The sequence below is a fragment of the Mus caroli genome, unplaced genomic scaffold, assembly GCF_978045245.1.
Source record: "Mus caroli unplaced genomic scaffold, Mus_caroli_1 scaffold_8, whole genome shotgun sequence".
NCBI lineage: Eukaryota > Metazoa > Chordata > Mammalia > Rodentia > Muridae > Mus > Mus caroli.
In genome coordinates, this window is record NW_028227263.1 from 138,154,555 (window position 1) to 138,178,395 (window position 23,841).

General features: G+C 35.9%; 1 protein-coding gene across 2 annotated transcripts in view; it reads right to left on the reverse strand.

Moving 5' to 3' along the window:
* Window positions 1-23,285, reverse strand: part of LOC110288775 (vomeronasal type-2 receptor 116-like) — a 31,500-nt gene extending 8,215 nt beyond the window's left edge. For both annotated transcript variants that reach the window (XM_085842317.1, XM_085842316.1), the window contains exons 1-5: window positions 23,006-23,285; window positions 20,517-20,808; window positions 15,960-16,772; window positions 14,248-14,475; window positions 8,522-8,645 (exon numbers count right to left, since the gene is read on the reverse strand). In XM_085842317.1, coding sequence (XP_085698443.1) covers window positions 8,522-8,645; window positions 14,248-14,475; window positions 15,960-16,772; window positions 20,517-20,808; window positions 23,006-23,202 — 1,654 coding nt within the window. In that variant the 5' untranslated portion in view covers window positions 23,203-23,285. The remainder of the gene's footprint in view (window positions 1-8,521; window positions 8,646-14,247; window positions 14,476-15,959; window positions 16,773-20,516; window positions 20,809-23,005) is intronic.
* Window positions 23,286-23,841: the final 556 nt, after the last annotated feature.

Sequence of the window (23,841 nt, forward strand, 5' to 3'; positions counted from 1 at the left end):
GTTATGCAGACACTAAGAGAACACAAATTCCAGCCAAGGCTACTATACCCAGCCAAACTCTCAATTACAATAGATGGAGAAACCAAAGTATTCCACGACAAAACCAAATTCACACATTACCTTTCCATGAATACAGCCCTTCAAAGGATAATAACAGAAAGAAAAAAAAATACAAGGACGGCAACCTCGCCCTAGATAAAACAAGAAGGTAATCCCTCAATAAACTAAAAGAAGACAGCCACAAGAACAGAATGCCAACTTTAACAACAAAAATAACAGGAAGCAACAATTACGTTTTCTTAATATCTCTCAATATCAATGGTCTCAACTCCCCAATAAAAAAGACATAGACTAACAAACTGGCTACACAAACAAGACCCAACATTTTGCTGCTTACAGGAAACTCATCTCAGAGAAAAAGATAGACACTACATCAGAATGAAAGGTTAGAAAACAATTTTCCAAGCAAATGGTATGAAGAAAGAAGCCGGAGTAGCCATTCTAATATCTGATAAGATTGACTTCCAACCCAGTCATCAAAAAAGACAAGGAGGGGCACTTCATACTCATCAAAGGTAAAATCCTCCAAGAGGAACTATCAATTTTGAAGATCTATGCTCCAAATACAAGCGCAGCCAAATTCATTAAAGAGACTTTAAAATCTCAAAGAACAGATTGCACCTCATACAATAATAGTGGGAGACTTCAACACACCACTTTCACCAATGGACAGATCATGGAAACAGAAACCAAACAGGGACACAGTGTAACTAACAGAAATTATGAAACAAATGGATCTGACCGATATCTACAGAACATTTTATCCTAAAACAAAAGGATATACTTTTTTCTCAGCACCTCATGGTACCTTCTCCAAAATTGACCATATAATTTGTCACAAAACAGGCCTCAACAGATACAAAAATATTGAAATTGTCCCATGTATCCTATCAGATCACCATGGACTAAGGCTGATCTTCAATACAACATAAATAATAGAAAGCCAACATTCACGTGGAAACTGATCAACACACTTCTCAATGATACCTTGGTCACAGAAGGAATAAATAAAGAACTTAAGGACTTCTTAGAGTTGAATGAAAATGAAGCCACACAATACCCAAACTTATGGGACACAATGAAAGCATTTCTAAGAGGAAAACTCATAGCTCTAAGTGCCTGCAAAAGAAACTAGAGAGAGCATACATTTCAGCTTGACAACACACCTGAAAGCTCTAGAACAAAAGGAAGCAAATTCACCAAAGAGGAGTAGATGGCAGGAAATAATCAAACTCAGGGGTGAAATCAACCAAGTGGAAACAAGAACTATTCAAAGAATCAACCAATCGAGGAGCTGGTTCTTTGAGAAAAATCAACAAGATAGACAAACACTTTGCCAGACTCACTAGAGGGCATAGGGAACGCATTCTAATTAACAAAGTCAGAAATGAAAAGGGAGACATAAGAACAGATCCTGAAGAAATCCAAAACACCATCAGATCCTTCTACAAAAGGCTATACTCAACAGAACTGGAGAACCTGGATGAAATGGAGAAGTTTCAAGACAGATACCAGGTATCAAAGTTAAATCAAGATCAGGTTAATGATATAAACAGCCCTATATCCTCCATAGAAATAGAAGCAGTCATTAATAGTCTTCCAACCAAAAAAAGCCCAGGACGAGATGGGTTTAGTGCAGAGTTCTATCAGACCTTCAAAGAAGATCTAATCCCAGTTCTTCACAAACTATTCCACAAAATAGAAACAGAAGGTACTCTACCCAACTCATTCTATGAAGCCACAATTACTCTGATACCTAAGCCACAAGAAGACCCCACAAAGATAGAGAACTTCAGACCAATATCCCTTATTAATATTGATACAATATCCTCAATAATTTCTTGCTAACCGAATGCAAGAACCCATCAAAACCATCATCCATCCTGACCAGGTAGGTTTCATCGCAGGGATGCAGGGATGGTTCAATATACGGAAATCCATCAACATAATCCGTTATATAAACAAACTCAAATACAAAAACGACATGATCATCTCATTAGATGCTGAGAAAGCATTTGACAAGATCCAACACCCATTCATGATAAAAGTCTTGGAAAGATCAGGAATGCAAGCCCATACCTAAACATGATAAAAGCAATCTACAGCAAACCAGTAGCCAGCATCAAAGTAAATAGAGAGAAGCTTGAAGCAATCCCACTAAAATCAGAGACTAGACAAGGCCTCACACTTTCTTCCTACCTATTCATCATTGTACTTGAAGTCCTAGCCAGAGCAATTAGACAACAAAAGGAGATCAAGGGGATACAAATTGGAAAGGAAGAAGTCAAAATATTACTTTTTGCAGATGATATGATAGTATATATACGTGACCCTAAAAATTCCACCAGAGAACCCCTAAGCCTGATAAACAGCTTCAGTGAACTAGCTGGATACAAGATTAACTCAAACAAGTCAATGGCCTTTCTCTACACAAAGGACAAACAGGCTGAGAAAGAAATTAGGGAAACAAACCCTTCTCAATAGCCACAAATAAAAAAAAAAATACCTAGGCATGACTCTAACTAAGGAAGTGAAAGATCTGTATGACAAGAACTACATGTCTCTGAAGAAAGAAATTAAAGATCTCAGAAGATGGAAAGATCTCCCATGCTCATGGATTGGCAGGATCAATATAGTAAAAATGGCTATCTTGCCAAAAGCAATCTACAGATTAAATGCAATCCCCATCAAAATTCCAACTCAATTCTTCAACGAATTAGAAAGGGCAATCGGCACATTCATCTGGAATAACAAAAAACCTAGGATAGCAAAAAATCTTCTCAAGGATAAAAGAACATTTGGTGGAATCACCATGCCTGACCTAAAGCTGTACTACAGAGCAATAGTGATAAAATCTGCTTGGTACTGGTATAGTGACAGACAAGTAGACCAATGGAACAGAATTGAAGACCAAGAGATGAAACCACACATCTATGGTCTTTGACAAGGGAGCTAAAACCATCCAGTGGAAAAAAAGACAGCATTTTCAACAAATGGTGCTGGCACAACTGGCTGTTATCATGTAGAAGATTGCAAATTGATCCATTACTATCTGCTTGTACTAAGGTCAAATCTAAGTGGATTAAAGAACTCCACATAAAATCAGAGACACTGAAACTTATAGAGGAGAAAGTAGGGAAAAGCCTTGAAGATATGGGAACAGGGGGAAAATTCCTGAATAGAAGAGCAATGGCTTGTGCTGTAAGATCGAGAATCGATAAATGGGACCTCATAAAATTGCAAAGCTTCTGCAAGGCAAAAGACAACGTCAATAAGACAAAAAGACCACCAACAGATTGGGAAAGTATCTTTACCTATCCCAAATGGGACAGGGGACTAATATCCAATATATATAAAGAACTCAAGAAGGTGGACTCCATAAAATCAAATAACCCAATGAAAAAATGGGGCTCAGAACTGAACAAAGAATTCTCACCCGAGGAATACTGAATTGCAGAGAAGCACCTGAAAAAATGTTCAACATCCTTAATCATCAGGGAAATGCAAAGCAAAACAACCCTGAGATTCCACGTCACACCAGTCAGAATGGCTAAGATGAAAAATTCAGGTGACAGCAGATGCTGACCAGGATGCAGAGAAAGAGCAACGCTCCTCCATTGTTGGTGGGACTGCAAGGTTGTACAACCACTCGAAAATCAGTCTGGTGGTTCCTCAGAAAATTGGACATAGTACTACTGGAGGATCCAGCAATACCTCTCCTGGGCATATATCCAGAATATGTCCCAACTGGTAAGAAGGACACATGCTCCACTATGTTCATAGCAGCCTTATTTATAATAGCCAGAAGCTGGAAAGTACCCAGATGCCCCTCAACAGAGGAATGGATACAGAAAATGTGGTACATTTACAAAATGGAGTACTACTCAGCTATTAAAAAGAAAGCATTTATGAAATTCCTAGGCAAATGGATGGACCTGGAGGGCATCATCCTGAGTGAGGTAACACAATCACAAAGGAACTCTCACAATATGTACTCACTGATAAGTGGATATTAGCCTAAAACTTAGGATACCCAAGATATAAGATTCAATTTGCTAAACACATTAAACTCAAGAGAACGAAGACCAAAGTGTGGACACTTTGCCCCTTCTTAGAATAGGGAACAAAACACCCATGGAAGGAGTTACAGAGACAAAATTCGGAAGTGTGATGAAAGAATGGACCATCTACTGATTACCATATTCAGTTATCCATCCCATGATCAGCTTTCAAATGCTGACACCATTGCATACACTAGCATGATTTTGTTGAAAGGACCCAGATATAACTGTCTCTTGTGAGACTATGACAGGGCCTAGCAAACACAGAAGTGGATGCTCAATTCAGCTATGGAATTGATCACAGGGCCCCTAATGGAGGAGCTAGAGAAAGCACCCAAGGAACTAAAGGGAACTTCAACCCTATAGGTGGAACAACAATATGAACTAGCCAGTACCCTAGAGCTCTTGTCTCTATCTGCATATGTATCAAACGATGGCCTAATAAGCCATCACTTGAAAGAGAGACCCATTGTACTTGCAAACTTTATATGCCCCAGTACAGGGGAACACCAGGGTCAAAAAGGGGGAGTTGGTGGTTAGGGGAGTTGGGGATATGGGCGACTTTTGGTATAGCGTTGGAAAAGTAAATGAGCTAAATACCTAATAGAAAATGAAAAAAAAAAAAAAAGAAAAAAGAAATGGGTTTGTGGGGTGTGGGGGTTGTGAGAAGTGAACCAAGACCAGAGCTCCAGCAAAAAGAATAATAACAGGCAACCTCAGGTAATATTAGGGTAGGTGGACCCACCAAAATGCACCAGAGACTTGGGAGGTCAGAGACCTTAGATGAAATGTACTGCAATAGATAGAGGGAACGTACAGTGCCCACCACCAGTGGGAAGACAGGTCATCAAGTGAATGATGGGGTTCCCTTCCCATAGTCACATCTCTGACCCATAATTGTTCCTGTCTGAATGCAAGGATGAAGTGGAGAGGAGCCTGAGGAAAAGAAGGTCCAATGACAGGCACAAATTGGGATCTAGGTCAAGAGGACATCTTATGGCCTCACATTTTACTGAGGGTCTGGAGCACTCACAAAATGTGTCTTTCATGACTGCCCTCCTAAATACAGTTATTTGCACCCAACCAATGGACAGAAGCAATTAACCCCTGAAATAGGGAAGGCTGAAAGTAGTTGAGGAGTAAGGTGATCTTGCAGGCATACCAACAGTCTCAATTAATCGTGACCCCAGAAATCTCTCAAACAATGTACCACCAAACAGACACCATACACCAGCTGATATGGGTCCCTCAATACAGTAAAGGGCTTCTGTGTCTTTGTTCATTCAGAGAAGATGCAACTAACCCTCAAAGACTGAAGGCCCCAGGGAGTTTAGATGTCAGGTGGTGTGGGGCATTGGTCTATGCACAGACACCCTGGTCTCCAGTCGAGCTCAGATGATGAACCCTGGGACTCGGTGGTCATAATTTACCTACATAGGAGGGAAGGAGTTCTCTCATGATCCTGGAACCCTGGCTCCTGCCTAAGTTACCTTCCACTACAGCCCCCACAAAAGAAACAAGTCTAGAAGTCATGTAGTCAATATCCCAAGCTTTGGACCTTCAGGCTAAACTCCTCCCCAGGTACCTAGCAACCGAAAAGATAGCATATTTTAAAAGAGGCTGATTGGTCACTCCTTGTTCTCTCTCTCTCTCTCTCTCTCTCTCTCTCTCTCTCTCTCTCTCTCTCTCTCTCTCTCTCTCTCTCTCTCTCTCTCTCTCTCTCTAACTCATTTGATCTCTTGTTCTTACTCTCCTCTCACTCTCTCCCTCTTACTATCTCTTTTTTTCTAACCCCCCTTCTCTCTCCTACATTGTTTCTTTCCCTTGGCCTTTCTACAATAAAGCTCTCAAAGCATAGACACTCTCTTATCATGAAGGCTGTGCTCACTCTTGCCAGTGTGGGAACCTGTCTTCCCTTTCTCCCATAACCCTGGGGCTTCAAGGTGTTGCCACATGGCCCCCAGGTTGGGCTGCCCCTTGTCCATCTCCTGTTGTTCATCCCCTTGGATGCCCACCCAGAGCTGAATGGAAAGTGTCTGGCAGCCCTCCCATGTCTGCCTGTTCAGGGCATAAGTGGAACTCTAGTGGAACATGGGTACTCACTTCCCCCTCTTTTCCCAGGCCCCCTTTTAGTTCCTATAAGGTGGTGTGGGGGATGGGAGTTCAACGTGAAGACAGGGTGGGTTGGGGAGAAGGTGTGGGATGTGGAGTATTCAGTCGGTGTATGGGGGATGGGGAATTGAATTTGAAATGTAAAAAATAAATAATAAATAATGTTATCAGACAGCAAAGATTTCCTGAGTCATTTTTTTTGGTTCTATGTTAACATCAAGTAGATTATTTAATTCACAGAAGATACATTCATAAACCACAATGTGGTTGCGCATATTTTATAAATACAAAACCCTATACTCACTGTTTTCTGAGATCACTGATTATTTTATGAATTCATTCTGTATGACACATTGAGAATCTTACTTCTACTGGTAAAACATGTATAATACCTACTGGAGAATTTACTAGTTTAAATTTGTTGACACAGAAACAACACAAAATTGAACAGGTAGGCTGTATGTATATGTAAATACTTATATGTGTGAATTCATGTGAAGGTAGATATTGCATTATTGTATTTAAGTGATTCCTGTCATAAGTCATAGGAAGAAAGTGGAATATGAGAGGAAATATAATGTTTATGTTTGAATAGTAAAAAATATTAATGAAATAAGCCCTAAGATGTTTCCTCATCTGGCAATAATTAATCAAAAGTTCTGGTTATTGTTCATGAGGTACACTAATTTTAGCACCGAAAGAAAAATATTTCTGTAGATACTTTGTACTAAAAGATACTTCACCTTGATTCCTTCTTCATATGGAAAGCTGAGCACTTTAACCCTTGCCTCACCTCCATTCTTATGAGAATCAAGGATGAAATCAGTGTTGAGAAACAGAATGAGCAAAATAACAGAGGAACCCACTGGAAAGGGTGGTAACCCAGATGGTTTGTGTCAAGCAATTATATTCCATTCTAAAATTGTAATCCCCAATATGGTAACAACATGAACAGTGATTGTAATTGTACTTAATTTCCAAGTCATTTCAGAGAATGTTGATGTGCTTCCTTGGTTTTCAGAATTCTTATCTACAACAATGCATTTGTGGACAGATATTATTTGATAAGTTGCCTAAGATCCTAAGAAGTTGGATTAGATATAAATAGAATATGTTGCTCTACCAGAGAATCTGAGTTCAGATCCCAGTACACATGACAGATATCTCACAAGTAAATATAAATTAATGACATCAGTATTATTTGCTCATATGTGCACCTGTCTATGTGTTATCCACTCAACACACTTAAGCAATTAATGCAATAAAATATTTTATAGAATTTTTGTATTTAATTTTTATGTACATATTAATTTTTTAACGTAAAAAACAATTTTGTATACTTTAAATTTCTTTTCAAGCACAGTATATGTTAAAATGTATGACTAAAATAGACAACTTAGTAGATTGTTTGGTTTTACTCCATGCATAATGGAAATAAACTAAAACTGTAAGCCTTAGCAACAAATGATTTAACTGTTTAAGTGTCTTACAGGTACAATATGTCTTTTAAGAATTTTAATTCGTTATGTAGAAGGAAAGGCAAAATATTTGAAAAGGTAACCATAAACTTAGTGCATTTTGCCAACCCTAAAAAATTATCTTAACAATGGGTGTAGTATGTAATATACTGAATATGAGTCTCATGGTATATTCCAATTCATAGGTCAACTCTTATCCCCTACATCCTGGATTCTTACTACATCTGGTTTTGAACATGGCCCTCTTAATATCGCATACTTAGCATTTTTTCATAAATTTGCAAATACTCTTGTCTGCTATATTAATCTTAAAGAGAACATGGATTTTGCACCTAGTTGTCTCATGATCTAATCCAGTAGATTAAATATAATATTCAGATCTTCATGGGCTCTTATATGTACATAGTGTGCATAATCATATTTAGGATAGATATATTCATGAAATATGAATAAATCAATACTAACAAAAATTGTGACTAAAATCTAAATGTACATGTAATTTTATAATAGATTATCTGTTTGGAAAATCTTGTGCAGTATTCTTGCAAATTGCAGTTATATTTCCTAAAGTATTTTCTTTGTGAAATATAATCTACCATGAATTTTCAATGAGTCATTATGTGGGTCAAGGCAACAGGCATGTTTGTTTGCTTTTGTAAGGCTTTGTTAAGGATTTTTGTATCTACATGTAGAAAATTTGATAAGTAATATACTTTATATCTGCAGTTGCCTTTTAGCTGACTTCAATATTCCAGGGTGATGCAAGAGAAATACATATCTTCAGGATTTATCAGAGCAAGGAACACTCACTTGTCTCATTAGAAATTTCATTTTCAGGGCAGGGGCTGCAAACAAAACAACAGGCTGCCATTCCCTCCTTCCATAATCTTCTGAATCCAGGACTACAATCTGCACTGCACACAGAGGATGGCATCTGATTAAAAATTAGACACATATTGATAATGAGGTTTAGAAGGTTCTTTTATGTTTTAGATTAGCACTTTAAGATTTCAATAAACTCATTTTATTCACACAATCTGATTGACATATTTTTTTGTGTGTGTTTGTGTTTTGAGGTAGGGTTTCTCTGTGTAGCCCTGGCTGTCCTGGAACTCACTTTGTAGACCAGGCTGGCTTCAAACTCCGAAATCCACCTGCCTCTGCCTCCCAAGTGCTGGGATTAAAGGTGTGTGCCACCACCGCCAGGACCCTGATTGACATTTTACAATGTCCATTATTTAATGGCCAGAAATGAATATTGGAAATGCATTGAAGAAATGTTGCATAGTATCTGAGTGTCTAGTAATTTAGGAAAAAGAGCTGATATTGAGCTGTATGTGAAAACTACAACCTGATGTTTTTTAGTTAATTATTTTCAACTTGGTACTAAGTGCTATGGACAGAGGAAACTTAATTGAAATATTCTCTCAGCCAACACTAGCCTGTCCTCATATCTTTGAAGCATTTTCTTCTTTGGTAAATGATATAAGAAAGCCCATCTGACTGTGGGCAGTTGAGCCAGTAAGTAGTGTTATTTTAAGATCTCTTGGAAAAAAAAAAAAAAAACAGCCTAAAGTAGTGTTGGACGTTTTTTCCATTAATGGGAGAATCAGAAAAATGTTTTTGGAAACTGATATTAAAAGATTTTGCCTTGCCTTATCATAAAGAAAAATAATCTATTCTTTAGTTCCAGTTTCCTGATATCCACACTTGTTCTATAACTATAAGCCATATGTCAAATCACCCCTTCCTCCTCACTTTCCTTATTATCAAAGTTTAATTAAAGCAATAGAGAAGCAAGTTAGTATTTGAAAAAATTTGAAATAGGAAAAATATGTCCTTCAGTCACAGATAACAAATATGACCTCAAATAAATTACTGTTGCAAAGCATGAGAAAATGCATATAAAAATGGTGGAGTAAGCAAACACTGGTTTAATATGGTTTGGTGATAATAAATTATTCCATAGTGACCTTGAATATGGAGTATTCCATGATGTCAAAATCCTCTATAGTGGCTTCAAATATTGGAAAAAGCTGGATAAATATTAGATTGTTGAAAGTTAATTGAAGATTTGAAGAATTCTTAATATATTTTTGGTATTGTTGAAAAGGGCCTTACACTTTCCCATCAAAGATCAGAGTATGTTTCCCCGCCCATTATTTTCTTTGTTTCTTTTTTTTTTCTTTGTTTCTTTGTTTCTTTCTTCCTTCCTTTCTTCCTTTCTTCCTTTCTCCCTTCCTCCCTTTCCCTTTCCCTTTCCTTTTCTTTCCTTTCTTGCTTCTTTCCTTCCTTCCTTCCTTCCTTTCCTTCTTTCCTTTTTTTTTTTTTTTTTTTTTTTGATTTTTTGAGATAGGGGTTCTCTGTATAGCCCTGCCTGTCCTGGAACTCACTTTGTAGACCAGGCTGGCCTCAAACTCAGAAATCTGCTGGCCTCTGCCTCTCAAGTGCTGGGATTAAGGGCATCTGCCACCACGCCTGGCTCCCATCATTTTCTTTAACTGTATATTAACCCTTTGTTATATTTGAAGCCTATTTTGAGTTAGAGTATGGAAAGTCTGCATACTTTTTTACTTTATGATAATTTATTTTAAGATAGTGTCTCCATATAACACATGGCTGTTTTGGACACACAATATAGGGAAGATTGGGAAGAAACAGACAGAGATTTTCAGATTTTCTCTCTAAAGTGCTTGGATGAAAACATGAATCACAAAACAACCTGACATTATTTCTGACTTTCATAGATAAAATTTCCTCTGCATGTATTATAGTATTGTAAATACTTTTGTGAAAGAAAATGTTCTAATATCAATATAGGTTCCTTCTGTTCTATCACTATTTTTGTTTCTTTATCTATGAATTAATGTTGGAGTTGGCTAAGACCCATTTTTGAAGGTTTTTGGAAAATAATGTAATTCTATATTTTGTCATGTATTGCATTTAATGGAATTGCATATATTGAAGTATGATTGCATCCCTGAAATAAATTCTCCCTTAGAGAAAGAAAACAGGGGGAGGGGAAAATTAGGAGAAGAATCAGGTATGGTAGAAGATGTAAGATGTGTACAAAGGTCAGGAAATTGAATAGAGGTGTATAGCAATCATGAATGTGGTTCTTTGGGTAGCAACAAGAGAGTCCCAGATGCCAGGAAATCAAGAACATCCCAGGAAAGCACAGGGATGACATTAGCTGAAATATCCTAGAATTGGTAGGAAGAATCTGTTGATACCATATCCAGAGGTTAGGCATGATCCCACAGTTGAGGAATAGGGCCACCCACACATCTACAAAATTTTAACCCAGAATTGTTCCAGTCTAATGGAAATAATGGGGCAAAGAGTAGAGCAGAGACAGAAGGAAAGGATACACAGAGACTACCCCACCTGGAGATCCATCCCAAATGCAGACACTATTATGGTTGGCAAGAAGTGTTTACAAACAGTAGCCTGATACAGCTATCTCCTGAGAGGCTCTGCCAGATCATGACCAATACAGATATGGATGCTCACAGTCAACCACTGAACTGAGTACAGGGACACCAATGGAGGTGTTAGGGGAGGACTGAAGGAGTTAAAGATTCCTATCTGGCATCAATGGGAGGGGAGTCCTTTGGTTCTGTGAAGGCTTGATGCCCCAGTGTAGAAGAATGCTTAGGTACTGAGGAAGGAGTGGGTAGGTGGGTGGGAGAGCACCCTCATAGAAGCAGGGTAAGGGGGGATGGTATAGTGTGTTTGCAGAAGGGAAACAGGGTATAGGAGTAACATTTGAAATGTAAATAAATGAAATCTCCAATTTAAAAAATTGAAAAAAAAAAGCCACAAATAGCAAAATCACAATAAAAATGGGAGTATAATTCATGTGTAGCTTCTAGCCTAACACATACTATGTTCAATCTTCAACTCTAAGAATGTAATAAACAACAATAAAATAAGAGCAGTTTTTTTTTTTTAAGATTACTGTTAAGGCTTTATGTGTCTTACTTTTATTAAGCCAAAGGCATCTGGGCAGTGGTGGTACACACCTTTAATCCCAGCACTTGGGAGGCAGAGGCAGGCAGATTTCTGATTTTGAGGTCATCATGGTCTACATAATGAGTTCCATGACAGCCTGATAATAAAACTAGTTTTTTGATTTTTTTTGGCTTTAGTCTCTTTTATACCAGTTGAATGTTAGGAATATGATTGCAAATTTTCCCCATAAAAGCCCTACTACATATAAGGCCCTACTCAAGGAACAAAGGTAAAAAATAATAAAAATAATAACAAATAATAAATAAATACATATATATACATATATTTATAATATTATATAAACTTGCTATTTACTTACTGTTTCTTCATATAAAATATTAAAGTATACTGCGATAAATGATACTTATATTTTCATGCATTGTACCACATAGATACATATGAGGAGTATCTAACACTCATTTATTGCCATGTAGTGCTTCCTAAATACTTTATAAGTAGCACAGCTCCAAAAATAACAATTTTCAGAGTGAATGGTAAAGAGTTGACAAAAATCCAAAGTAGAAAAAAGATTGAGCAAACCAGGATTATCAGCAGTTGTGGAGTTGTATTAACTGTGATTAGTTTGCAAGCAAAACTAAGAATTGGTCTCATCCCACAAACCTGAATTAATCCTGTCTACAATTGAAGAAATAGTCAAGTGGAAGCAATGAGTTGGTCTCATTTCTGCTCAAATATCAACGTGATTGTATTTTCACACTTTTGCTCCCAAGTCCTGAGTACATTCAGTTTAAGTAAGATTAATTTCCAGGTAGGAGAACAGGTCATTTGTGAATCACAAAAATTTTCCTACTGTCCCTTGTATTTGGCAATTATGTTATGGTTAATCAGTGATAAAAGAAGATACCAACAGTGTTTGACTACCAGATTCTTGTGTTTTGGCTGACTTTGAAAAGGAAAGTCTATTTCAGGGTTTTTGTGTAGAATTCCCACTGAGATATAACATCACATTGTCCAAGGAATTCCTTTTGCAGTTTGACATTAATAGTTTATAGGCGCTTCTTCTTATGTTTATTCACATGCAAATGTGGAATAAATAATTTGTATCAGTAGTTCCAGATGTTCTGATTGTCGAATTGACAGTTTGAATTATATTTTCAAAAATAAAATATTTTTAGTACTAAACTGGGAATAACTGTCACTCAATTCTCTATCACTAACTCACGCTTCATTCACTACTATTCATGTGAGCTATGAAGTAGGATTTCGTGGTCTTTTCACCTAGCTCAATTTCATATGTATAGTTACCATAATACGTTATGAAAATTTTGTTCTATTATGATGGCTTAGGTTTGTTTAATCTTGTTTTATTTTATTATTCTCCCATAGAATCCTGTCAGTTTCTAATGAGTAACATAAAGTGGATCTGATGAAAAAGGAAGGAAATAGGAATATTAACTATGATATATTTGCCAGTAGAACTGACAATTGTTCACATCACAATAGAAGGAATGGAAACTGTAATTAGGATGTATTATGTGAGAATAACAAGTTATTGTCAATAAATAAAACAATCAAAATTAAAAAAAGAAATCTCCCTGTTCTCAGAGAATGATCTTTCTGTTGTGTGTCGTGTTCTTTGGTAGGTGTTTTTGTCAAGAATTATTCCACACATATCCATCAAATGTATTGTTCTTGAATGACCTTTTTCCCTCTTATTAAACATTATACTGTTTTCCTCCATTTTTTAATAAAGAAAAGTTCTCTTCTTGTATATGAATGTGTCTTCCTACCCTCTGCAGGCAACTTAGAAATGTCTTAAAAAATAAACCAGTTTTGTTGTCTTTGATTTCATTTAGAGAATGTTAACAAAAGTTCAGTTATAACTGAAAATTATTTGTTGCTTTTGTCTGTTGCTCTTATTGCTGTACATGTGGTGTGTTAATAACCTTTATTTTTTTTTCTGTTTTTTATTGCTGTCTATAGGTTCCTTTGACCTTCTGGTCATCTTATGTAAAAGAGTGAATGGGTTCTTCAAATTTACTAAAAAGTGATGTTTCTATGAATATGATTTTCTGTAATTGTGTTCATTAGTAAATGTGGTGAATGTCCTTTTATTATATGGTAAACATTTTTGGATATAATGACAAGGGTTAGCAATTATGACTATTGGTATTTCGTAACTGTAACATTAGCCTTTTTCATATCAATACCTTTTCCAGAAGTTTAAGGTAAGGGAGATTACTGTTTCATTAGAGCAATTATGTGAAGAAAATTTTTTTAATTTAAAGGAAAGAATATCAAACAGTGGTGAAGAACAGGGTTTTTTTTTATTTATTAAATTTCAAAAAATGGTTCTGATATTACAAAGCTATATTTTATGCATGGTTGAAATCTTCAAATAATTTGTAAAAATGTGAAAAATAAAAAAAAGAAATATCATACTGGAGACTAGAAATTGGTTCCTTATGTGACTAAATTGTTCATTTTAACATGTTGCCATGTATTCATTTGACACTGTTTACTGCTATGTATTATAAACCAGTAAGCTAGCACACACTTACCTTTCTTCTTCCTATGGCCAACTCAATCATGTCTATGTACAAGTGAAAGTGTTGAACATGTGGTAAATATGGGCTGAACTTTCCTAACTTCATCTTAGTCTCAAGATGTTGTGAGAGAGTCCCAAAGTGAATAATGTCATATTCATCCTGCATTATTACTCTTTGCTTCATAAACACTTTGTCCCCAAGAGGATTAGTGAAGTAGGTCCTTCTTAGAAAGGAGTTTACCTAAAATACAAGAATTGCACTATAATGTATATATCATTCCTTCAAAGCATAAAATTCATTCTGATTTCATAGCAAAGGCACACATATTTAAAGAGAGAAAGAAAGAAAGAGAGGAATCACAACAAATGCAATTGCATAAATGAAATTATCACAATATTACAAGAATTTCAGTTTTCTCAGCAAAGAATACCAAACACAAACAGAGAAAATGCAGTTGGAATGCAGTTCCAAACACAGGTATGCAACACACACACACACACACATACACACACACACACACACACCAAACCCACACACACAAACACATACATATACACACAAACACTGAAAGAGGCTCACATCTTTTCTAAGTCACACATATATTACAGCTATACATTTATTTACAAACAAATATATGTACATGTTGACATACATATGTAAATATTCAGGCACATAAATGACAATCATATCCATTCAAATAAAAACACAGATATGAAATCACACAAAATAATACACTGGCACACATAAAACCACACACAACGACATAGAGACAGACAGACAGACAGACAGACACACACACACACACACACAGAGAGAGAGAGAGAGCACAAAACACGGGGAGAGGTATAAATATTTAAGGACCAGCCATGAACAACATTGACACACAGAGATTTTTATACTCACACATAAAGACAAAAAGGAAGGGAAAGGCTTTGCCACGTACAAAGAAATAGGCAGACACATACTTACTAAAGCACGTACAAATCCGTATAAGTACTTATAAACACAAAATACATACATTGTACACAATGAAACCTACTCTGACAAAACCCCAAAGAAACATACACACATATATAAACAAACACTTATAAAAATAAATTCCTACATAGAAAAAAAATTGTTGCTCACTTCCACTTCCATACAGAAAGATAAACATATATGTTGAAAGTAACACAAATATAAACACAGATACACAGGAAGAGTAGAAAATATACATATACTCAGTGAGAAGCATACATTCACACATATAAACACATTTCTACAGACATAAATGAATACCAACACTATTTCTTGTTTAGTTACTCTCAGAAAACCAGGAATGTTCTCCAGAGCCTACACTCTTGGCAGAATCACTGGATTACACTAATGAAAATAATTCCTCCAAATAATTTCCATATAATTGACAAATATGAATAAAACTCATCTTCTAATTATGGAGAAAATTAATGAGGAAAGACTGTTTATATCCAATATTGGAAGGGGCATGCTAATAGATATTTGGGTGCTCTGTATAAAACCACCATTTTCATTGCTAATTTGTGAATTCTTTTTCCAATCACATTCATAACAATCTATAGATTTGCTTTTGTTAAGGTAAGATATTTGGAAACCTATCTATTTTGGAAAAAGATATTTCTTATTTCTTTAAATCTGGGCATCTGAAAGACTCTAAACAACTATGCAATTGAAGCCACCAAACCTCGGCCAATAGAAGAAACGTTTACCTTCAAGCAGTGAGAACTGGCTCTTTTTCCATTGTCTATTGCCTGATTATCAGTCTGTTGCAGATTCATCTCATGGAGGGCATGAGCTATGGCATGCACAGCATTGTATATGTTATGACTACACTCACTAAAGGTCATGTCAAACTTCTGTTCCATTAGCCAATCAAATGAGGCATCAGATGAATTGTTCTTCAGTAATTTACAGTTAGATGCTGAGTCTTCATAGTTAAAATATTTCCACTCTGGCATTACTAGATATAAATCTGTGTTTCTGAGATGGAACCATGTCTGTACAAAATTTTTAAAGCCAAAAATCTCACCATGGTGGGGTAGAAAAGTAAGTGATCCATAGAATGTGCCATGATTTATGTCTGTCTTACTGGTACGGAAATTCAATTGTTTTGTGGTAATCCATATTTTTTGTAAAATGGGAGGTTCCCACATTCTGAAGATCAAATCAATGAAATTGTATGTTTCTCCATAAATGATAATAATATTTGTGGATGACATCACAATTTGGTTGTAGTACATTTCAGTTTTTTGTGGAAATGAAGCTTCATCAACAGAGATCATTTTCACAAAAGCAAAGCAAATTTCATTGTTTTTACTCTGTTTCTTCAACTCTAAAAGAAATTGGTTTCCTTGATCGTCATCTGGGATGACAAGGCCAATCCAGTTCCATTTGAAGTAAAGTATGAAGGATACCATTGCCAAGGCTAGATATGTGTCCTTTGGGGCCATCTGATAGAGATAGGGATATTGTTCATCATCACTGAAGATAGCATGGAAAGGTCCATAGGTAAGCTGAAGGATCTACAACACAGAGAGCAGCATGAGGTGTTGTGCATGTGAAAACACTTGTAATTATATTTACCTGCAAACAGTTGATTACCTGTGACTTTTTCTCTCTGATTAAAATTAGTAAACGTGGAAGTCTGGCACATCCACTTACATCCACTTCTAATGGGAACAGTAAGCATAGCTGTTTGACAAAGATGTAACAAATGTATTCAGATGTTATAACGGCTGCCTTTCTGTCTTTCAGTTTTAGTCTTGATATCTCTGTTTCAAATGTTTGAAGGGATTTTTATACTTTTACAATTTGGGGATATTTGATGAATATTTTTTAAAAAGGCTTTTATGCCATAATCCATAAATACTGCTAAGATTGAAGAGGACAGTCCTGTACATAATACTGATATAGCATTTGGAAGAGATATTCTTACATTGCCCTACTTGACAGTAATATTGAACACTAAAGGTTGTGACTTACATAAACCTGCCAGAGATCTCCCTTTTTAGGATTTGTTCTGAATTAGGGAAACCACACCCTTCTCAATAGTTACAAATAATATAAAATACCTTGGTGTGACTCTAACTAAGGAAGTGAAAGATCTATATGATAAGAACTGTAAGTCTCTGATGAATGGAATTAAAGAAGATCTCAGAAGAAGGAAATATCTCCCATGCTCATGGATTGCCAGGATCTTGCCAAAAGCAATCTACAGATTCAATGAAATCCCCATCAAAATTCCAACTCACTTCTTCAATGAATTAGAAAGACCAATCTACAAATTCATCTGGAATAACAAAAAACCTAGGATAGCAAAAACTCTTCTCAAGGATAAAAGAACCTCTGGTTGAATCACCTTTCCTGACCTAAAGCTGTACTACAGAGCAATTGTGATAAAAACTGCATGGTACTGACATATTGACAGACAAGTAGACCAATGGAACAGAATTGAAGACCCAGAAATGAACCCACACACCTATGGTCACTAGATCATCGACAAGGGAGCAAAAACCATCCAGTGAAAAAAAGACAGCATTTTCAACAAATGGTGCTGGCACAACTGGTGGTTATCATGTAGAAGAATGTGAATTGATCCATTCCTATGTCCCTGTACTAAGATCATATCTAAGTGGATCAAGGAGCTCAACATAAAACCAGAGAAACTGAAACTTATAGAGGAGAAATTGGGGGAAAGCCTCGAAGATATGGGCACAGGGGAAAAATTCCTGAATAGAAAAGCAATGGCTTGTTCTGTAAGATCGAGAATTGACAAATGGGACCTCAGGAAACTGAAAAGCTTCTGTAAGGAAAAAGACACTGTCAATAAGACAAAAAGGCCACCAACAGATTGGGAAATGATATTTTCCTATCCTAAACAGGATAGGGGACTAATATTCAATATATATAAAGAACTCAAGAAGGTGGACTCCAGAAAATCATATAAACCCATTAAAAATGGGGCTCAGAGCTAAAAAAAGAAATTTCACCTGAGGAATACTGAATGCCTGATAAACACCTTAAAAATGTTCAGCATCCTTAATCATCAGGGAAATGCAAAGCAAAACAACCCTTAGATTCCATCTCACACCAGTCAGAATGGCAAAGATCAAAACTTCAGGTGACAGCAGATGCTGGCGAGGATGTCGAGAAAGAGGAAGACTCCTCCATTGTTGGGGGGATTGCAAGCTTGTAAAACCACTCTGGAAATCAGTCTGGCAGTTCCTCAAAAAATTGGACATGGTACTACAAGAGGATCCTACAAAACTTCTCCTGGGCATATATCCAGAAGATGTTCCAACTAGTAAGAAAGACACATGCTCCACTATGTTCATAGAAGCCTTATTTATAATAGCCAGAAACTGGAAAGAACCCAGATGCCCCTCAACAGAGGAATGGATACAAAAAATGTGGTACAGTTATGCAATAGAGAATTATTCAGCTATTAAAAAGAATGAACTTATGAAATTCCTAGGCAAATGCTTGGACCGGTAGGGCATTATCCTGAGTAAGGTATCCCAATCACAACAGAACTCAAATGATATGTACTCACTGATATGTGGATATTAGCCCAGATATTTAGAATATCCAATATATAAGTTACAATTTGCAAAACACATGAAACTGAAGAAGTACGAAGACCAAAGTGTGGACAATTTTCCCCTTCTTAGAAATGGGAACAAAACACCCATGGAATGAGTTACAGAGACAAAGTTTGGAGCTGAGACAAAGGGATGGACCATCTGGAAACTGCCATATATAAGGATCCATCCCATAATCAGCCTCCAAACGCTGACACCATTGCATACACTAGCAAGATTTTGCTGAAAGGACCCTGATATAGCTGTCTCTTGTGAGGCTATGCTGGGGCCTAGCAAACATGTAAATGGATGCTCACAGTCAGCTATTGGATGGATCACAGGATCCCCAATGGAGGAGCTAGAGAAAGTACCGAAAGAGCTAAAGGGATCTGCAACCCTATAGGTGGAGCAAAATTATGAACTAACCAGTACCCTGGCGCTCTTGACTCTAGCTGCATATGTATCAAAAGATGGCTTAGTCAGCCATCACTGGAAAGAGGGGCCAATTTGACTTGCAAACTTTATATGCTAAGGAACAAGGGAACACCAGGTCCAAAAGTGGGAGTGGGTACATAGGGGAATGGGGGGGAGGGTAAATGGAACTTTTGGGATAGCAATGGAAATTTAAATGAGGAAAATACCTAATAACAAAAAAGAAAGAAAAAATTAATGACCATACCAAAAAAAGTGTCTTAAAATGATGCAAAATTCTTCATGTGGAAAATTGTGGAAGAACAAGGTATTGGAACCCTATAACTCCTCTTTCTTAGAAAAGTTCACTTGTGAAGTTCTAATCATTTATCTTACAATGTGCAAGCAAAAGAAAAAAAAAGATAAAACATAGCAATAAATTCTACAGATTATATAATAATATTATATAATGATAATAATATAATAATTTAAATTAATTTCTTTAATAATATCATCATATTATTAAAGAGAATGACTTATTAAAGGTATTGCACTTTGGGTGTGAAAGTTTTGCCTGGGATCTAATGTCATTTTAAATTCTGACTTTTAATAGTTGGTCATACACTCACAAGAAGTCAAATGACTAACTCCACAGACTGGATTGGAGCTTTTCATCCTTTCTAATACCACTGAAATGTCATGAGTTGCCAGATTAAGAATGGTATTTTATGCCTTTACGAAAAAAAAATACTCCAGATATTAAAAGTTAGGTTATAGAGAAAATGTTGGTAAAATTTATTTCTGTTCCATCACAGTTTTTTTCTGATGACTAAACTTATAACACCACCATAATTCTATTATTTCACAGTTTACCAATGATAATTTAATCTTATAACCAAGATAAAGATAACACCTATCTGGTTACAGAAATAACATTCTCTATATTTTGAAACAGCATGAACAAATCTCTGTTTGCTGAGATTGGTATAAATAATGAAACACTCTGACTGACAGTCAGTCAAGGCTGTAAGATTCTCTCTTCCATCATGACAACTTAATTCTACATAGCCTTCTCTATTCCTCCTTGAAGGTATCTGTCAACTTCTGGTGGTAGCCCCTAGTTGAAAGCATATCATATTTCTGAATAGTAAGTATCCTGGAACTACCTAGATTGACATAAGCATAAGTCCAGCCATATCCATTAACTTTCTTAATAGCTATCAAAGTCCCCCAAAGAGACATGGTGTTAAGAATTCCTGGCCTATGATAACTCACACGTGGGGATAAGAAGCTGTCCAGGTACTTCCAGAAACTTGAAGATACCTCCCAATTGGGTCCTGAAAGTAGAAATGAACACATACTCTCTTCATTACAGAAATAATTAGGGATAGGGCTTTCTTTTTTTTTATGAAATAAATATGGTGTAGGTATTACAGTTTTTCCATCACAATGGCCCAAAGTGTATCTTATAATCAAAGACATATTTGGTAAAAGATCAGGATTTCTGTTGATTTCATCCATTGCAAATACCAATGCCAAAGCATATTTGTGGTTTTTAGTTGTTTTTCTGTAAAAGAGTACAGTGTTTATTATGGACAGATGATTATACATGCACATTTGTACTCAATAGTAGCACTACCATATATTGAAGTTTCTGCATCTGACATCTAAAGACAGTAACAAATGCCTTTTGTTATAAGATTGGATTGACAGATCAACCTGGAAAATAGAAAGCACTTTAAAAGTTCATGATGGTGTTGGTCCCATAAATAAGAGATGGTATTGACCTCATACAGAGAGATAATTTACATTTTTATTATTTGAGTGCTTGATCAGAAGGTACAGAGAAAACCACAGATATTGACAAAACAGTAATTCTGATCATGTCTTCATTTTGAAATTATTGAGCCATAAATAAATTTGTTATTAGAGCCACTGAGTCCTTGATATTTTCTTGTTTAATTAAGTGAATTTTTTAAGGAAATGAAACCATATCCAGGAGTGGTGTCACACGCCTTTAATCCCAGCACTTGGGATGCAGATGCAGGTCGATTTCTGAGTTTGAGGCCAGCCTGGTCTACAAAGTAAGTTCTCGGACAGCCAGAGCTATACAGAGAAACCCTGTCTCAAAAAAAAAAAAAAAAAAAAAAAGAAAGAAAGAAATGAAACCATGATTTATCAATGCATAATTTTCTCTCTCTCTAGCAACATTTGATTCCTGTACTTATAATCACTTACAATTAGTGGCCAAAATTCTTGACACATTCCTTCATATCTATCCTCATGCTGTTATTTTTCAATGTTTTATTGAAATAAAATATTTTCTAAAGATTTATTTTTAATTAAATTCAAATATCAAACACGAATTTGGTAATTGATACATGACAATATTTAAGTTTGTATGTATTTGAGCAAGGACTATTTTGGTTATAAGATTGCAATACAACCAAATGTTTTATAAGATACTTTCCTGTAGACTCTCCTCAATTCAAATGCACAGGTATGCAGCAGTGGCAGGTGTTTAGTGCAGAGATTAAGGACTTGTCCCACCACTGATGTATCATTCTCCTACTTCCTATTTAAAAAGGAATGTGATATATATTCACTCTGAGTCTTTTATTCATTATAAATTAATTTCTAGGAAACATCTTTGACAACATTTATCATTACACTAAAACAGTACTAGTATCCTACTGAGAACTAGGAAAATAAGGAAATATCTATGATATTTGTATATGCCAGTATTATATGCTTATAATATTGAAGAGATTTTTTGTGTAAATTTGTATGATATATTCATTGTTTTTGTAAAAAAAAAAAAGTGGACCACTAGACCATGGGAATTGATACATAATACAATTGTTAACCATGCCAGAGATAAGGGACATAACCTCACACCACTGTTATTGATAGCCTGCCTATTCAAAGAATGTAATCATATCATTGGATTCCATATGTTCCAAATATGGTTTACTCTAAAGAGAGAGTGCCCAATTGAACTTTGCAAAACATAAAAGCCAGTGATTGTACATTAATAGGGTGAAGTACGAAGCCACAATTCTTTTGGATTTTATCTTTAAAAACACAGTGCTTTTGGATTTTATCTTTAAAAACACTTGGATGTCTTGACCCCTAATGAGCTAAATATTCCTTGCTCATATACATACAAAGATATCCATCCAGGCATTCATATGAAGTAGGAATCTGAGTGTAATTATCTTCTCTTTCCAAACCTGATGAAGTTTTAGAAGTCAATAAGTGACCACATGCAATGAATTTGAGACAGTAAGTTTGTATGTATGTAAAGTTTTTAACAACTATATGTGCTATGAATATTACTGGAACCAGAATATGCTCTAGGAGCAACACACTTATGGAAGGACTGTCAGCAGAATTTATGACGATTTATTTACATGATAAAACATAATGAAATATTACAGGATCAATTTCAATAAGTCATCTCTGTATAGAGTGCAATATAAATTGTCAAAAGGCAGGCTTTATGTTAAAGATCAATGTAGATAGTCCTTTATTCCAAAGGTTCCAACCTTTAAAATAGAAGTCACCTGGAGGAAAACCAAAACCTCCACTGGATTAATTAAATGGAGAAAATAGGATTAAATCTGTAAAGGAATAAAGGTTGTTTCTCAGAATTCAGACTTAGCACTAGGAGAGAAGGTTTAAGAATTTGCCTAATCTTCATCCTCAGAGCACTCAAGAAATATTTATGTTCTCATTTCAATTTAAAATACAAATTTACTTACAGAACATTAAGAGTCTTGTTGAAATAATCTTTTTCAATGGGTTTCTGAACTGCTGCCAGGATGAAAGTACAAGTTAATCCCAAATATTCATCCTTTATTTCATCCAAATTTATTCTCCAAAAGCACCTGGGATCAATGAAATTGGCCATGAGAAGTGTAATATTAAGGAGGAAGAAGACTCCCATGAAAATGAACATATTTTTCCTGCCTTAAACCTGGCCAGTGTGGATTGTGAAGTGCCATGCATATAAGCACATCAGATTTCTGCCTGCTTTTATTTCTTTGGGCAAAGGAGATGTTTATTTCATATGCATGATTCATTTTATTTTCAGGTTTCTCCTGAGCCCTGGAAGAAACTTAAATACTTTCTTCCCTGGGGCACTGCAACTGGTGTCCACAGCCCGTGGAATGAACACGTGTAGGTAAATACTTAGGAGGATAATTCATTCTCAGTGTCCATGATATCATTCATGTTTGTGAATCTGTGGAAGGAAGCCCCTGCGTTCAAATTTGGTCCTTGGAAAGTTTCAACAATCTGATTATGTGACCACAGTCAGAAATGATGTCAGTAGACTGTATCACATTATTCACAGTGAGACATCCATTAATATTAAAACTGGAGCTACTGAGAACACACAGGACACTTTATTACACAGTCCAAGTCATGCAGAGGCAGAATCATGTTTACTTTCACTGCAATCCACAGACCATGTAGAGTGTGGACTATGTCACTAAGTGACAGAAATATCTAAACAAGTCCTGTGCTTCCATTATCTTGAGAATCTATAAACAGATCAAATCCCAAGTATAGGTAATCCAGCTCTATCTGAAATCAT